Source organism: Stenella coeruleoalba, assembly GCF_951394435.1.
Source record: "Stenella coeruleoalba genome assembly, chromosome: 18".
Classification (NCBI taxonomy): Eukaryota; Metazoa; Chordata; class Mammalia; order Artiodactyla; family Delphinidae; genus Stenella; species Stenella coeruleoalba.
The window spans coordinates 24,648,326-24,665,498 of NC_137164.1; the positions used below are offsets into that span (position 1 = coordinate 24,648,326).

The 17,173-nt window shown below is 41.5% G+C and overlaps 1 protein-coding gene across 3 annotated transcripts in view; it reads left to right on the forward strand.

The window, feature by feature from the left end:
* VWA8 (von Willebrand factor A domain containing 8) overlaps positions 1-17,173 on the forward strand; it is a 364,890-nt gene that overhangs the window by 334,573 nt on the left and 13,144 nt on the right. For all 3 annotated transcript variants that reach the window (XM_079902720.1, XM_079902719.1, XM_079902721.1), the window contains 2 exons: positions 9,015-9,140; positions 11,204-11,362. In XM_079902720.1, coding sequence (XP_079758846.1) covers positions 9,015-9,140; positions 11,204-11,362 — 285 coding nt within the window. The remainder of the gene's footprint in view (positions 1-9,014; positions 9,141-11,203; positions 11,363-17,173) is intronic.

The window sequence follows — 17,173 nt, forward strand, 5'->3', positions numbered from 1 at the left end:
TTATTTTGTGGAGAGGGGACTGCAGGGGGCAAGAGTAGAAGCAGGGGGACCATTGCAGTGGTCCAGGTGGGAGGAAATGACAATTGACCTAGGGATGACTTGGACACAGTAACATATGGTCGGAAACCACCGGAAGTTGAGAGGCTTTGCCAGTGGTCCAGATGCGAGATGTGAGGGAAAGAGCAGTCAAAGATGATCCCCAGGTATGTGGCCTGAACAGCTGAAAGAATGGGGTTGCCCTGTTGCCTTTCGTTGAGAGAACTTGGGGAGAGCGGGCGATGGGCTCTAAGGCTCAGTTTTGAACTGTTAAGTTTAAAATGCCTGTTATACATGCTCACTGATATGTGTAGTTCCCAGCTCCTCTGAAGTACAAAATATCTAATTCTTGAAGGAAAGATGTGAAATTGCTCACAAAAACTCCTTGTAAAATGACAGTAAGTTGTCACCCAAAGTAATAGTTTAGTTCCACGTCACCATCCAGGAGTACAAACTCTTCTAACAAGAATCGTCTTTGTTAAGTACATGAATCACTATTTTTTTTTTTTCTAGCAATGAGATGTCACTTCAAGAAACAGAGAATTCCCTAAAATAGGAAGGTTTGTATCTGCTCTTTTTTTTTTTTTTTGGCATTTCACCGTTTAGAGCAGCTGGCAACCTAACAGGTATTTAGTAGAATATTTTTTTACTATGTCAAAACATCGAGAATCAGGGACTTCCCTGGTGGTCCAGTGGTTAAGACTCCACGCTCCCAATGCAGGGGGCCCGGGTTCGATCCCTGGTCAGGGAACTGAATTCCACATGCCACAACTAAGAGCCCGCATGCGGCAACTAAAAGATCCTGCACGCCGCATCGAAGATCTTGCACGTGGCAATGAGGATCCTGCGTGCCGCAACTAAGACCTGGCACAGCCAAATAAATAAACAAATATTTTTTAAATATATTGAGAATCACAAAGAAAATTTTTTTATTGTTTCCACTGATTTATAATTTGTTATTTTACAAATACTGTACAAAAGTTTACCTTAATTATTTTTCGTTTGAATGGCGCAAATTAATAGCAAAAAGTATTATGTGGTTTGAACATGGAGAAATGTTAAAATAATGGGAGCTAATGTTTAATGAAAGAATCACTGCTCCCAGGTATCCTCAATATCCGTTTACATGTATTTGTTCACAATAAGTATTTAGTGATGGTCATCGATATGTGTTACTCTGTAGAATGGATGTGATTTCTACAAAAATTGCTACTTAAACCTTTCTAATCTTTTCATGAAATAATTCTAAAGGAATAATAGAAGATTGGCTTGCTTGTAGAGTTGATAGATAAAAGAAGTCTTGCTTAACCATAACCCAAATAAGTAAAGACTTAAGACTTAGAATACTTTCAGGGCTGAAATCACAAGACAAAGTTCACAAACCACAAGATAATTGGTTTTTGTCAAGTTTATTCCTCCTAAATGTCCTCACTGCTATGGATGTGTGTGTGTGTGTGTGTGTGTGTGTGTGTGTGTGTGTGTGTACGTGTGCTCATGCTTTCTGGTAACCAAATTATTTCTCAGAAAATGAATTAACCAGAATATGTTATCCTCTGAGCATTTCAGTTAATCTAAGTGTTCTGTACATGAAAGTAATAAAACTGTATTTCTTTTTTAAGAAAGTCTGTAACATAGACTTTTTACTAGTGAAACCTATCTTTATATATAATGAATTCTCATTAGTATGAATTTGTTACATAATACAAAACAGATGGACATATTTATAAGAATACTTTTCTTCATGCAGTAGGAATATACAAAAAAGAACATGTCTGGCCCTTTGTTATAAATAAATGCATTTATTTAAATACAGTAGGAACTTACTATTTAAAGAAGTATTTCAATGAGTCCCATGAAATACACAGACCAAAATAATCAATATTTCTATTCCAGCCCTCAGTAAATTTTTAAAAAACCCCCCTTCCAGCCCATGGCCTTTAAGAGCACCCATCCTGACGGGCCTCTTCCTGTTTTGAGTTTCCAAGTATTGGTGGGCTGGCTAGATGATAGATAATAAATTATCTGTCCATATTTATCTGCAAGTTATATACTTGAAAATGAATGAATAGTGCTACTATATAAAAATGTCTTTGTGCCCATAGTTCTGGATCAAAAGGCTGGTACATACTTTCACTTCTGAAAAACAAAAACTACTGATTCATTGATAAAAATGTCAATAACAAGCAGAATCAAAAGTAATTCATTTCAGGACTTCCCTGGTGGTCCAGTGGTTAAGACTCCACGCTCCCGGTGCAGGGGGCCTGGGTTCAATCCCTGGTTGGGGAAATAAGATCCTGCATGCTGCATGGCATGACCTAAAAAAAAAAAAAAAAAAAAAAAAAGTAATTCATTTAGCCACAAATAAAAATTTTAAAGAATTTTAGCCACCAGAATGGCTAAAACTAAAAGAAAAAAAGAAGCTGTCAATGTCAAGTGTTGGTGGGGATGCAAGCAAAGGGAACCCTCATACACTGTTCCTGGGAACGTAAATTGGAAAAACTACTTTGGAAACCTGTTTCACAGTATCTCCTAAAGCTGAGCATATCTAGGATTTCCACCCAACAGAAATACACACGGACCTGCTGCAAAAGACATGTTCAGGGATGCTCATGGCGGCATTACTCGTAATACCCCCAAACTGGAAACAACACAGTTGTAGATGAGAAATAAATTGTGATGCATGATCAAAATCACATGATTGGACATCGTTACAGCAGAGACAGAGAATAAAGTGCTGCTGAGCACAACAGCGTCGGTGCCTGTCCTGGGAATGATGTTGAACCAAAGTAGCCAGACACAGAAGAGTACATACTGTATGATTCCACTTTATGAAGTTCAAAAACAGGCAAACCTAATCTGTGATGATAGAAGTCAGGTGGGGGGTTTCCTTTGGCAGGGGCCAGGTCAAGTCCAGAAGAAGAGGCCCAGAGAGGCTGGGAAGGTGCAGGTGTTACACTGACTCTGCACGTAAGATTTATGCACTTTATTACAAGTAGGTTACACTTAAATTTTAAAAGCTGACCCAAAAAAGGGGGTAGCAGATTTATTGGAAAAAGCATATCCCTTCTTTACTCTCACCCCAAATTTTATTGAGTCTTTTTCTTTTATTGGTATACAAAACAGAAACAAAGTCTTCAAGCTAGAGAGGACCTTAAAAGATGATAATCATTTATAGGAAAAGAAGCAGACCAGCACAAGAAAATTAAGACCTAAAGTCCCTAGGTTCTTACATAATGGTGAGTCCAGAGACAGCAGACAAACATAATATTCTAAGGGAAAAATAAGTATTTCGTAATTCGATAATCCCCTTACCAAGAGCAATAATAGGTCCCCTAGAAAGGACCCCCCTTTTATTATCATTTTTACTAATTATTAGCATGTACACCAAAAGAAGAATTCTGCAGTGCTGTTGCGCTGGTTGTTTGACATACATTCCCTGGGCCGTGGCCCTATTGCTCTTAAGTTGGACCTTTTCCCCAAATTCACACCACCTGTAATTCCCTTCTTGTGCCTTTAGTCTGTGACAGAAGCCTCTATGCTCTAACTCTGATCTGGAATTGACATCAGTAACGCAGGATTTTGCAAACCTCTCATAAGGAGTCAACATTTGTTCACTTATAGTCTTGAAGAGCTGACTCATAATAAATTAGCTTTGGTAGTTAGCTTAGCTGGCTGGTGAGATTTCTACCTCACAAGCCTGCTAAAGAAAACTGAAGACAAAGTTCTTCTGGTAAATGATAAATGTACTAGTATACTTCAGTCAAATATAGGAATATCTGAAATAGCAAACCATTATTATTCCACATAGCTTCATTACAGTGAGATCTTTATAAATATATTTAGAAGATCACCCACTAAATAATTATATTTAGATAATAATACTCCTATCTGATTGTCATAAAGCATGCAGTTGTCTGTGGTATTCTTTGGCAATCTTAAATTTAAATCTCCGGAGTATAAACTAGCATAATGGAATGCTTTCCTGGGTGTGACATTCAGTAAATCTCATCACTTTTGTTGTGGTGATAAGGTCATTTGTTTGTTATGTGGTTTTACTTAATTATGTCTGTATGCTTATTAGTATAATTTTTAGATATTATTCAAAAATATATATCCAGGGACTTCCCTGGTAGTGCAGTGGTTAAGAATCCACCTGCCAACGCAGGGGACATGGGTTCGAGCCCTGGTCCGGGAAGATCCCACATGCCGTAGAGCAGCTAAGCCCATGCACCACAACTACGGACCCTGCGCTCTAGAGCCCGCGAGCTACAACTACTGAGGCCGCATGCCACAACTACTGAAGCCCTTGCACCTAGAGCCTGTGCTCCGCAACAAGAGAAGCCACCGCAATGAGAAGCCCGCGCACCGCAACAAAGAGTAGCCCCTGCTCGCCGCAACTAGAGAAAGCCCGCATGCAGCAACGAAGACCCAACGCAGCCAAAAATAAATAAAATAAAAACAAAAATTTATTAAAATATATATATATATGCCATAGCATAGGCATTCATGTGTTGATATAAATAATGAACCTTATTAACAGTTCTGATGTCCTGTTTCTAGTATAATTGTTCTTAATATTTCTTAGATCTGACTCTATCCCAACTTAGAGAACAAGCAATTGCTGAGAGGCTTAGACAGTTATTTAGGAGAGTTTTAGTATCCCTAGAACTCCAGATAATGAAATGAAAGATTTTCATCAAGTTGTAAATCTGCTAGGTTTTAGCCGTTTTGTGCTTTCTTTTGAGTGCTGATGTTGGGGCAGAAAGATGAAGTTTGGAAAACAAAGTATGTTTCCTATAATTAATTATCCACCCAAGTCACAAAATGCTTTATTATCAATAGCAAACTAGCTTAAAATAAACTACATCGAAGCTAATGTCAAAATAGACATGGAATGAACTAATTTCCTAAGCAGCTATTTTCTCTATAATTCGTTGCACTTAGCAGGCAATTCAGCTATTTCTATTATTGAAGGATAGATTTACTAGTGAAAAAAACACATTCCTTCAAAGTCACTTTTTAGACTTTGATTAACACTTAGAAGCTTACAAATTAGGGACAATTCCCAGTTATTTGAGAAAATATTATTGTCTGACTTCCCTGGTGGCGCAGTGGTTAAGAATCCGCCTGCCAGTGCAGGGGACACGGGTTTGAGCCCTGGTCCTGGAAGATCCCACATGCCGCCCTGATCAACTAAGCCCGTGCACCACAACTACTGAGCCTGCGCTCTAGAGCCCGCGAGTTACAACTACTGAGCCCGCGTGCCACAACTACTGAAGGCTGCGCACCTAGAGCCTGTGCTTCACAGCAAGAGAAGCCACCGCAATGAGAAGCACGCACACCACAATGAAGAGTAGTCCCTGCTCGCCACAACTAGAGAAAGCCCTCGCACAGCAATGAAGACCCGACACAGCCAAAAATAAAATAAATAAAATAAATTTATAAAAAAGAAAAAAGAAATACAGAGTATCAGGCCCCAGCCTGGACCTACTGAATCAGAAATTGCTTTTTAACAAGATCCGTAAGTTATTTATATGCCCATTAATGTTGGAGAAGCCCTGTTCTCCGTAACCTGCAAGCTGGTCCCAAAAGTATATCTCATAAAATTATAAAAGGATATTTTTAAATCCTTTTGAGGAAAAAAAAAGGAGCATTTATTTTTTTAATTATAAAAGTCACAAACTCATTATATGAAGACTGGAAAATACAGGAATTTAAAGAAAATAATATCACCCGTAATTCCACAACACAAAAATAACCATGACTATTAATATTTTTGTTTCTTCCTGTATACTTTCTTTGCATATATATATATAAAATATACATGCATATACATTGAGAGAATACTATATATGCATGCTTTTACATCATACTTTTATCACTTAACATTTTTTTTTTTTTTTGCGGTACGCAGGCCTCTCACTGTTGTGGCCTCTCACTGTTGTGGCCTCTCCCATTGCAGCACGCAGGCTCCAGACATGCAGGCCCAGTGGCCATGGCTCAGGGGCCCAGCCACTCTGCGGCATGTGGGATCTTCCCGGACCGGGGCACGAACCCGTGTCCCCTGCATCGGGAGGCGGACTCTCAACCACTGCGCCACCAGGGAAGCCCTATCACTTAACATTTTATAGTAAGCAATCAACTTTTGTTCAATAATTTTTATTGAACACCAGCTAGGTATCAGGCACTGTTCTAGAAGCTGAAGTTATATAAGGGCTCTTATCCCCATCAACCTTACTTTCTAGCAGAGCAAGCAGATAAGACAAAGAGATAAACAATACATTTGTAAATAGTGATAAGTACGAAGGAAGTAAAACAGAGTAATAAGCTACACAGAGACACAGTGCTTTTTTTCTTTTTTAATAACCCATGCTCATGATCTGGCCCTCTTCAGTTCCTTTAAGATTGACAGTATAATTTCTAGTCTTACAAAAAACTGTGATATTCTCTACACTTAACTATTTGGATAAACTGAGAGTTACATGTTTTACTTAATTGAATTACATAACACTGGAAATTTAACAGCTTCCCTTGAACTTTTATTTATTTATTTATTTATTTATTTATTTATTTATTTATTTATTTATTTATGGCTGTGTTGGGTCTTCTTTGCTGCGCACGGGCTTTCTCTAGTTGTGGCGAGCGGGGGCTGCTCTTCATTGTGATGCACGGCCTTCTCACTGCAGTGGCTTCTCTTGTTGCTGGGCACAGGCTCTAGGCACGTGGGCATCAGTAGTTGTGGCACATAGGCTCAGTAGTTGTGACTCGCGGGCTCTAGAACGCAGGCTCAGTAGTTGTGGCGCACGGGCTTAGCTGCTCCACGGCATGTGGGATCTTCCTGGACCAGGGCTCGAATCTGTGTCCCCTGCATTGGCAGGTGGATTCTTAACCACTGTGCCACCAGGGAAGCCCCTCCCTTGAACTTTTAGACGGGTGTGCAGTGTGTGAGAGATAGTTCTTCTTGGTCCGTGAATCAGTCACTCCAACTTCTGCTAGCTCTAAGCATGCTGTGATCTGTTTTACAAAGCCTAGGGGTTTCTCCTCTCTTTAACTGCAAGATCTGTCCTGTGAAATGTAGCCCTCTGTGCATATGTTCTCCTAACAAATTTAAACCCAGATTCCTCCTCTCAGGGAGTCTAACCTTCATAGGTCTTGTTGTAAGTGTTGTCATTTCTGCAGCAAAGAATCTTGCTTCACTTATAGTATATTTGCATCCCACGACTTTATCTATTTGCTCATTATTCTTATGCTCTACTGTAGTGTAATGTTTTTTTAATCCATTTAAATAATAATTGGGAATTTTAGTTCAAATTAAAAGTCAATTGCCTATGCTGCCAATGGAAATAATTCAGTAGAATGATACCTGCTGTGCCCAGCCAGGATCATATGTTTGTCCTCCAGATATGACAACCAGGTCACAATTAACCCCTTTGCCTTTTACCTTGGCAAGTTTCTTTTGCCATCAACTATAAGATATATTCTGTTTTCAGACACACCAAAATCTGGGGAGGGGAGTAGACTTATTAGTTAGAATTCATTGAGCTATGCTCCAGTGAGTCCCATTGTCCTATAAGATCATGGGGCTCTTACCAAGATTACACATCAGGAAAGAACATATTTCCAAGGGGCACATAGCTGGTAGTTCCTGAAATTAACTACTCACCGAATTTAATATCTTTATGCCGATACCTTAGGAGTTTCTCTCTGTTTATTTCATGTACACGTGAATATATATCTGTATTCAAATGTGGTGTTTTGCGCCTGGTTGCAGCAAGGGTATCAGGAACAGGAAAACAATACATAGAGTACTACCCAGAGTTATACCGTGTGGAGCTTCTTTGTGTAGTGGTTGATTTGCCCCTAAAATAGAGACTGGCTGCCTAAAGCTTGACTTTTTCAATGACAGTGCTGTCATACAGCCACCTCCAATGAAACCATGATGAAAGTGTGCTTAAAGTAATGTGGACTTAATTGTCCATAATGTATCTCATCATCATCATCATCATCATCATCATCATCATCATCATCAACATCATCATCACCATACCAGCTAACACAGATTGCCCAGGCTCTTTCTCAGCTAATTCCATGTAGTATCTCATTTAATCTTTACAATAACTCATTAAGTAGAAACTAGTGTTGTCTTCACTTTTAAGATGAGGGTGCTGCAATGCAGACAGGTTCAATAACTTGCTTGAGGTCAGATACCTGATCATGGTGAAGGAAGGACTGGAGTCAGGCTGTCTGACTCCAGAGCACATGATCTTAACTACAGCTCTAGTTTGTACACATAAAAGTATTTTAGCTTTTCTTCCCACTTCTTACTGTAAATATCAGCTGTGATAAACCTGTACCTGGATTGGGATATTGTAACTCTTTATCATGTATGGCATAGTTTTAAGCATTATGTGCGAATATCTTTAGAAAAGTAATTCAGGAGGTTTCTGAATAGAGATGATCAGAGCGAAGGTGTTCACGTACTATTGTTCTCAGCTGTTCCCGTTTGCACTGTAAGTCACAGAGAACTGGCATAACAACTTCTCCAAAACGAAGAGTCTGAGGATCACGTTTTCTCTGTGCTTGCAGACAGTGTTAACAAGTTCAAGCTGATTATTGTGTTACCTAATAAATTCTCTAAGAGTACCGTGACAGAAAATCCATAAGAAATGCATCACCATTACATTTCCAGATATTGCATGTTTCTCCAGAGGTTCATCTTCGTACCGTTTTCCTGTTCATGTGTGTTGTGAGTTCATTTTGTCATTCCATATGTTAAAACACTTATAATGAACAAAATCTACACAAAGGGCATTTCTTTGTCAGCAGAGCAGAAACCGGTCCATTTATGAAACTGTGTCCATGCAGAACCATCACATATTGAAAAGATCCCTGGTGTGTTTCCTGTTACTCTTGCATAAAATGTGTCAGGGACCCTGCAGAACTAATTAAAGTAAGGATTTGTGTGTATGTCATTGTAGGCTAAAGGTAAAGAAAGACAGTGGCTAAGACACCAAGCTACTGGGGAACTAGATGATGCCAAGATCATTGATGGGCTGACTGGAGAAAAAGCCATCTACAAACGCCGGGGTGAGCTGGAGCCACAAGTGAGTACTGGTGCGCTAGGCGCCTCCGATCTGCAGTTTGGTCTTCTTTACAGGCAGGTGCTTCCTTGAGTTGCTGTCTTTGTCAAAACACCATAAACCCTGAATATGGCAATCAAGGAAAGCATTACACTTTTTAAAATTAGAAAAAAACAGAAATATTTTACTGTTTATTATATGAGTCAAGATCCCAGCCTGAGTCAAGAAACACCAGGCACACTCGAACTGAGCAATTTAAGGAACAGTTAATGTTTACAAAAGTAAGGGTGGCGTTTACGAAATCCAAAAAGAGATGGTGTGGTCTCCCAACAGCAAGGATCTGACCCATCCCTCAGTCTAAAAGGACAGAGGAGAGAGCACTTACTGGAGCTTAGAAAAGGTGATTTATGGAGAGAGCTGCCCACCAGGGGCTGTGGCCTTCAGCAGAAGGAGAACCCACCCACGGGCCACAGCAGAGAAGGGGCTGAGGGAGTAAATATTTCACCCTCACCCTCTGATCTCCTGCCAGCACCTTCCATCAGCAGAACCCACGGGAAGCCAGCAGCCAGGAGAGAGGCCAGTGCCATTTGGAAAACAGATCAGCTCCCAGGACACAGGGCAGGGTGCCCTGGAGGGGGAACTGAAGACACTTGGTGCAAATGAATCCCAGAGGGTGATGCAAATGAAAGCACGAGAGCAATCTTGGTGGTTTTCCACTGTTCTGTTCCTTTAAAGATCTGTGTGTATCTTATAACGGAAGAAATTTCCAGAAAATAAGGAATTCTCCCTTAAATAACTCTAATGATAGTGTGTAAAGTTTTCGACAGCCATAATATTAAAATATTTGCAATAATACAATGGCCAAAAAATAGCAATGAGGTGAGTTTCTTAGAGGGTTCTGTGACTTCCAGTATCTCCAAGTAACCAGAATTGCTGAGTAGCCACTGAGAGCTGGGGGTGCGGTGACAGGTGGGGGGAAGGGAGCCACTTACTCCATCTAAATGTTGATTCAGAGAGGTTCCTGGAGTCACTGGGAGAGTTCTTGCCTCTGTGTCCTTGGTATGCGTCAACAACTGCTTTCTTCACTGACTCACTGTGGTCCACAAATGTGTTTAGATTCATCTGAAATTGTGAGTCGCCGTGGAAGTGGATGGGGCGCTGTTTTTAATTCTGGCAGACTCAACAATCTTTCAAGACATATATTGAATTTGTCTCCAACCATTACACTCCAATACCCACAGTATTTTCTTGAAATGACTACCTCTGCTCATTAGTTTGCATACATGTCAGCGAGTGTATAGTAACAGAATCATCTGGAATTTTTCTTCTTTTTTCCTGTAAGTAAAAACTGACAAGCATACTTCTGTTTTTCGTTCTGCAAATTGGCAGGCCCGGGTTCAAAATCAAACTGAAACTCATAAGAGTTTCACATTTTAATTGACAGTTGTTGCTAAACTGCGGTTCCACGCCGCTTTCGTGCCGTTAACTGCCAGGAAAAGTAAAGAGTAGTAGTAATTCAGGAACTGGAAGGAGGAGAAAACTGAAAGCTTCCTAAAGACAAAAGACACGGAAGAGATATTTTCCTTTACTTCTTTGCTGGAACCCCCTGCCCCTCACATCGCCTGGTTTTAGGAATCTGACATTTCTTGCAGGCTGTGTGGAAGTGATTTTTAGCTCACTACACAACAGGTACTGGTAAAATTGCTGTGGGCTTCCAAAGGAGCTCTATCTTGCTAGAGAAACTGATGTGAAAATGAAATGCTGGGGTTTATATTCTTCCAGATAATTGTTTTTAAGATGACATCAGCCTCACTAAGGGAGTCTTACTAGACTAGGTTTGTCCTTGAAAGGACCATATTCCAAAGGAAAATCTTTCCCACGTGGCCCCAACTACCAGCACAAGTCAGAAGCTCCATTTACTGAAATGTAATCCATAGGTGCCTCCCCACCCGCCAGGACAGCCTTGTGCTGGGCCTAGCCTACAGTTGATCTGCCTGCCTGGCGGCTGGGACATGCATGAGGGCCCCAGAACAGCAGCCAGTGACAGTTTTCTGGTTCACAAGGCTTTTCTGTTGTCTCTCCCTCAGCTGGGCAGCCCCCAACAGAAACCCAAGCGCCTGCGTCTGGTGGTGGACGTGTCCGGCAGCATGTACCGCTTTAATGGGGTGGATGGCCGGCTTGAGCGCTCGATGGAAGCCGTGTGTATGGTCATGGAGGCCTTTGAGAGCTATGAGGAGAAGTTCAAGGTAATGGCGTGAACTGAGGAGGAAAAGAGGCATCCCCAGACCCTCCCCCGTCTCTGCTCAGGAGTAAGCCCCGAGTCAGGGCATGAGGCTGGCTAGGGGATGTGCACCCAGAGTGGACAAGAATCTGCATCTTCTCGTCAACTCATCTGTCGGTGTAGAGAAAGTGAACCTTTTGTTTCATCTGCTCTAATAATCAAAGAATGATAAGACCATAATTTAAAGACCAGTTGCTACAGAAGAAAGCACTGCACTTTACAAGTTGTGTGATATTATCCATGAGGGCAGGGCGAGGGGGGGAGCGGAAACAGATAGAAGCACCACAAGTCTCTCCCCAGATTTCTCAAGGGCACCATCCCCATCCCAGTACCCCTCCACCCACCCACCCATTCTTTCTCCATCGCCAGCCAGGTATCCTCGCAAGGTTCTCAGTATTCGCGCATGAGCGAGCGCTACACAGTAACAGGCGTGCCCCCAGGTGACGATGAAGGTTCTTACCCCTGGGAGAAATGCAGCTTCTCATTTAAACGGTTTCCATTTTGTTATCGCCAAGTTTGCTCTGGAGTCAAGCAAAGGAGTCATATACCTCCTCCTTCGGAGACCTGAGCATTGAAGAGGGATCTCCTGCCGCCATGTTACTGCCCGAGACGAGCCCATCAGTCAGCTCTTAATCAGCCACAGGGGCACCCGCACTCCTGGCTTTGTTCAGAACAAATAACCTGAACACTGTGCTGGGTAACTATTATCAGAAATTCAGTTGAGAGGAGCGGTATATGTGCAGACATAGGTAACGGGTGCTCAGTCTATCCATAGATAATTCTCAACTGTGTTAAGAATCAGACAGGTCCTTCAGAAATAGCCCATCTTAGATGATGATTTAGCTCGACATCCTGCCCACACCTTGGGATTGCCGTACTGAGCCGTGTCCGTGTGCCGTGATGGATACAGAAAGAAACAGACTGAAACCCATCCCTTCATTGACTTCAGGCCCACTTTTTTGGCTCCGAGGCTCCCGGAGTCCCTTGTGTGAAGCTCTACATGAGAGATTCCTTTTAGAGTGAAGGGGTAGGGAAAAGGCAGCTTGAGTCAATGAGCGCTGTGGTTGCCAGGCTCTGCCTAAGTACAGGATACAAAGACAAGTAGGACCTGGACTTTCACGATGGGAAGCAGCTCTGTTTCCCTGAAGAGCTGGAATGTGCTTCCCCTTGTGATCAGTGAAAACGATGGAGCTATTCCAGACTCCCTCTTGGTTTTAGCTGCCAGGAAGCTCCAAGCTAAAGTCCAAGACCGGCCAAGCCAAATTTGTTATGTCTTATGGCTCTCAGACTAGTTAGTGTTCAGCATTTTCCTTCCCTTGACCCTCCCGGCCTTCAGATAAGTTTTTCTTGATTTTTTTTTTTAATTTTTTATTGAAGTATAGTTGATTTACAATATCATGTTAGTTTCAGGTATACAGCAAAGTGATTCAGTTGTGTGTGTGTGTGTATATATGTATATATATATATACATATATATATATACACACACGTATATATATTCTTTTTCATATTCTTTTCCATTCTAGGTTATTAAATGATATAGAGTATAGTTCCCTGTGCTACACAGTAGGTCCTTGTTGGTTATCTATTTTATATATAGTAGTATGTATATGTTATGCATCCTTCTAATTCATCCCTCCCCCCCCCCCCACTTTCCCCTTTGGTAACCATAAGTTTGTTTTCTATGTGTGTAAGTCTCTTTCTGTTTTGGAAATAAGTTCATTTGTTTTTTTGGTTTTTTTTTTTAGATTCCACATATAAGTGATATCATATAATATTTGTCTTTCTCTGTCTGACTTACTTCACTTAGTATGATAATCTCTAGTCCATCCATGTTGCTGCAAATGGCATTAATTCATTCTTTTTATAACTGAGTAATATTCCATCATATATGTACTTTTTATTTTTTATGGGCTTAATATTTTTTAATGTTTTACGTCCTTTCTAGTATAAGGTGGAGTATAATTCTTAAATCACTTGGACCATTGATCACCAGTGAATGGTTAGACATCCATTGCATCAGCATAAATCCCACCTGTGTTTTAAAACCTTGGGTTCTGCCAATAGTTGGATCAGCCCATTCGCCTCTCTTGTGGATCCTGAAGGCCAGAGTACCTCACCTCTCTTTGAGTTACATGAAGAGTTTAACCCCTTATAGACCACAGCAAACATACCACTATTAAAACTGGCATATTCATAGTTATCTAGAAAAAAAATTTACAGTTAGAAAGGATTTCTATATCTCTGAAAGCAGAATTGCTCCGTTATGTGAAGCTACTTCTTCCAGGTTTTTAGAAAGGTTCAGTAGAAGTTCACCAAGAAATTGATTGACAGAGCTCCCCAGGACTGGGTCAAGGATGACAGAAGGCCGGAAGTGGCAAAGCTAACAGGGAGTGTGTGGCATGTTCCACTGCATCTCACACTCGGAGTGTATGGAGAGATTCATATTTGTCTAATTCTCACCAGTAAAAGTCTGTAATCGGGGCTTCCCTGGTGGCGCAGTGGTTGAGAGTCCACCTGCCGATGTGGGGGACATGGGTTCGTGCCCAGGTCTGGGAGGATCCCACATGCCGCGGAGCAGCTGGGCCTGTGAGCCATGGCCGCTGACCGTGCGCGTCCGGAGCCTGTGCTCTGCAACGGGAGAGGCCACAACAGTGAGAGGCCCGCGTACTGCAAAAAAAAAAAAAAAAAAAGTCTGTAATCTGGAAGAATGATTAGTAAAACTGGACATGTTGCAAAAAAAGAAATAATGTCAAGGAAATAGCATTTCACAAATTGTTATTTTGTATTGTTTTGACAATTAGAAACAAAACTGTTGCCATATGACCTACTGAATTTCAACTAAATTCAACAAAATTACAAACATAGAGCACTTGCTAAGAGCAGAGTACTCTGCTAGGTACAGAGTTCCCTGCCATCCCTGAGCTTGTAGCCTTGTGAGGGAGACCTATAAAAACTAATTCTGGAGACCTTCCTGGTGGTCCAGCGGTTAAGACTTCGCCTTCCAATGCAGGGGGTGCGGTTCGGTCCCTGGTTGGCGAGCTAAGATCCCACGTGCCTCGCTGCCAAAAAAACCAAAACAGAAACAATGTTGTAACAAATTCAGTAAAGGCTTAAAAAAAAAAAAAAGGAATTCTGATAGGACATTCAATGAGAGGCACTGAGTACAAAAGGCACAGAAAAGCATGCCTCTCTAGACACTCCCCTTCGGGGCACCATCCTCGAAGCAGTATTTTGCTGACAGTCTCTTCCATTGCCACAACACTGTAAAGAATTTCCTCGGTTTTCATCTGTAAAACCACAGAAATATTGAGAAGATACCATACTAATATATGACTTTTTTAAAAAAAATCTATTGAAGTATAGTTGATTTACTGACAAATCCAGGGGAAATTCTAGTAAGACACCACGATAAAATGAACTTTTTTCAAGGCTTGAAGAAGCTTCATCATGTTTCCTGCTATTTGATTTTTAACAGGAAGTACTTTAACGGTTTTGGTTTTGTGCATTTTCGTATACTTATAAACATAACCCCTCACATTTACTACATAAGTCCCTTCAGAACGTTTTTTAAGAGCATAGAAAGTCTGATGAAACTAGAGCATTAAAATCTTTCCAACAAAAGGAGAAAACTCTGAAGATTTCACAAAACAGGCTCTTTGAGGAAAAGTGGTACTTAGATGGGTATCTGGAGGGATCAGAATGGGAAGACAGGACGAGAGAGGACTGCAAGTCCTGTGCCTGCAAATTCCTCATTATGACCATGGCACTTAGAGCTGAGGTCACCTCTCAGGTCATTCCCTCCAGTTTCCTCATTCCTCAGACAGGAAACTGAGACCCAGAAACATCAAGGGCTTTGCCCAAAGTCAGAAGGCTAGTTGGAGACAGAATAGGATAGAGCCCAGGTCTCTTCTCCTTGTTTTCCCTTTTTTGTTTTGTTTTTAAACATTCTCCTTTATTTCTATTTTTTTTAATTTGAAAAAATTTTAATCTACAAAAATGTTGAAAAAACTGTAAAATGAACACCCATATGCCTTTACTTAGATTCACCAAGTGATCATTTTCTCCCCTCGTTTGCTTTATGTTTCTCTCTAAATACACAGTCTTTTTCTTCTCTCTGATCCATTTGAAAGTAAGTTATAACTATCATAATACTTAACCTCTAAATATTTCATTATGCTTCTGCCAAGAGTAAGGACATTCCCTAAATGATCTAAATACCATTATCACGTCTAAGAAAATCATCAATAATTTTATAATATCTTATAAAATCGAATCCATGTTCACTTTTCCCGACTATTCCAATGGTTGCCATCCTGAGCTATAGAATATAAACCATCCCAATAGTGTCTAATTATTTTTCCCCCTACAATCTGGGATCCAGTCAAAGTCCTCACCTCATTTTTGATTATAATGTCTTGTTAGCCTCTTTTTTTTTTTTTTTTTTGCGGTACACGGGCCTCTCACTGTTGTGGCCTCTCCCGCTGCGGAGCACAGGCTCCGGACGCGCAGGCTCAGCGGCCATGGATCACGGGCCCAGCCGCTCCGTGGCACGTGGGATCTTCCCGGACCGAGGCACGAACCCGTGTCCCCTGCATCGGCAGGCGGACTCTCAACCACTGCGCCACCAGGGAAGCCCTTGTTAGCCTCTTTTAACCTGTAGCAGCTGCCTTTCCTACCACTACCATTCTGCTTTTCATGATGGTCACTCTCTTGAGGGTGTAGATCATTTGTCTTGTAGAAGAATATCCCTCATCCTGGATTTATCTAGCTGTTTTCTCATGGTACCATTTACCTTGTCTCTATATTTCCAGAACTCCTAACAGGCTTTCTCTCACAGCAGCTACCCTGGAGACTTTGTAAAATCTTCCCACCATCCCTGCCAACATAACTAAGATTTTGAGTGGCCACAGGCTATCCAGGCTCTGCTGGGGCTCGCCAGACCTCCTTTGTATGGGGTGAGCAGGTGGTGGGATGGAACCTACTTGCATTCTGTGAGAACTTTGCCTGTTATAATGAAGTATTTTGAGGTATAAGTAATGGGTACACATAGTACAAAGTGTAAAAGGCACAAAAGGAGTCAGAGTGAAGAGTCAGCCTCTGCTTCCCTCTCTCAGTTCCCAGTTACCCTCCCTGCTGGTGACCACTGTTGATACTTTCTTGGTGTCTTCTCAGAGACATTTGATGCACATTTATCAAGTGACAGAGTACCGTTCACTCTGTTCTGTGTCTTTACACTATATGATCTTATCCAATTCGTTTAATCTCTCTGTACTTCAATTTTCTCTTTTTTTTTTTTTTTTGCGGTACGCGGGCCTCTCACTGTTGTGGCCTCTCCCGTTGCGGAGCACAGGCTCCGGACGCGCAGGCTCAGCGGCCATGGCTCACGGGCCCAGCCGCTCCGCGGCATGTGGGATCTTCCCAGACCGGGGCACAAACCCGTATCCCCTGCATCAGCAGGCGGACTCTCAACCACTGCGCCACCAGGGAAGCCCAATTTTCTCATTTTTGAAGGAAGCATAAGGGCAACAAATAACTAATGAAAGCACGTCATTTACTTAGCAAATATAAAATGAGGCATGAGCAAATGACAATTTTAGGAGCTCCCAGTGAAAAATGTATATTCCATAGCCCAGGATGGCATCACATGTTAGGAATTCAGCAGTGTATGCTGAGACTCCCCACTCCCCAGTTCCAGAAGTTCTTCATGTGGTCTTCCTGTAGTTATCCCTCCATTGTAAAGCTGTCTAGTCTGTATTTGCTTTGAAGCATTCAG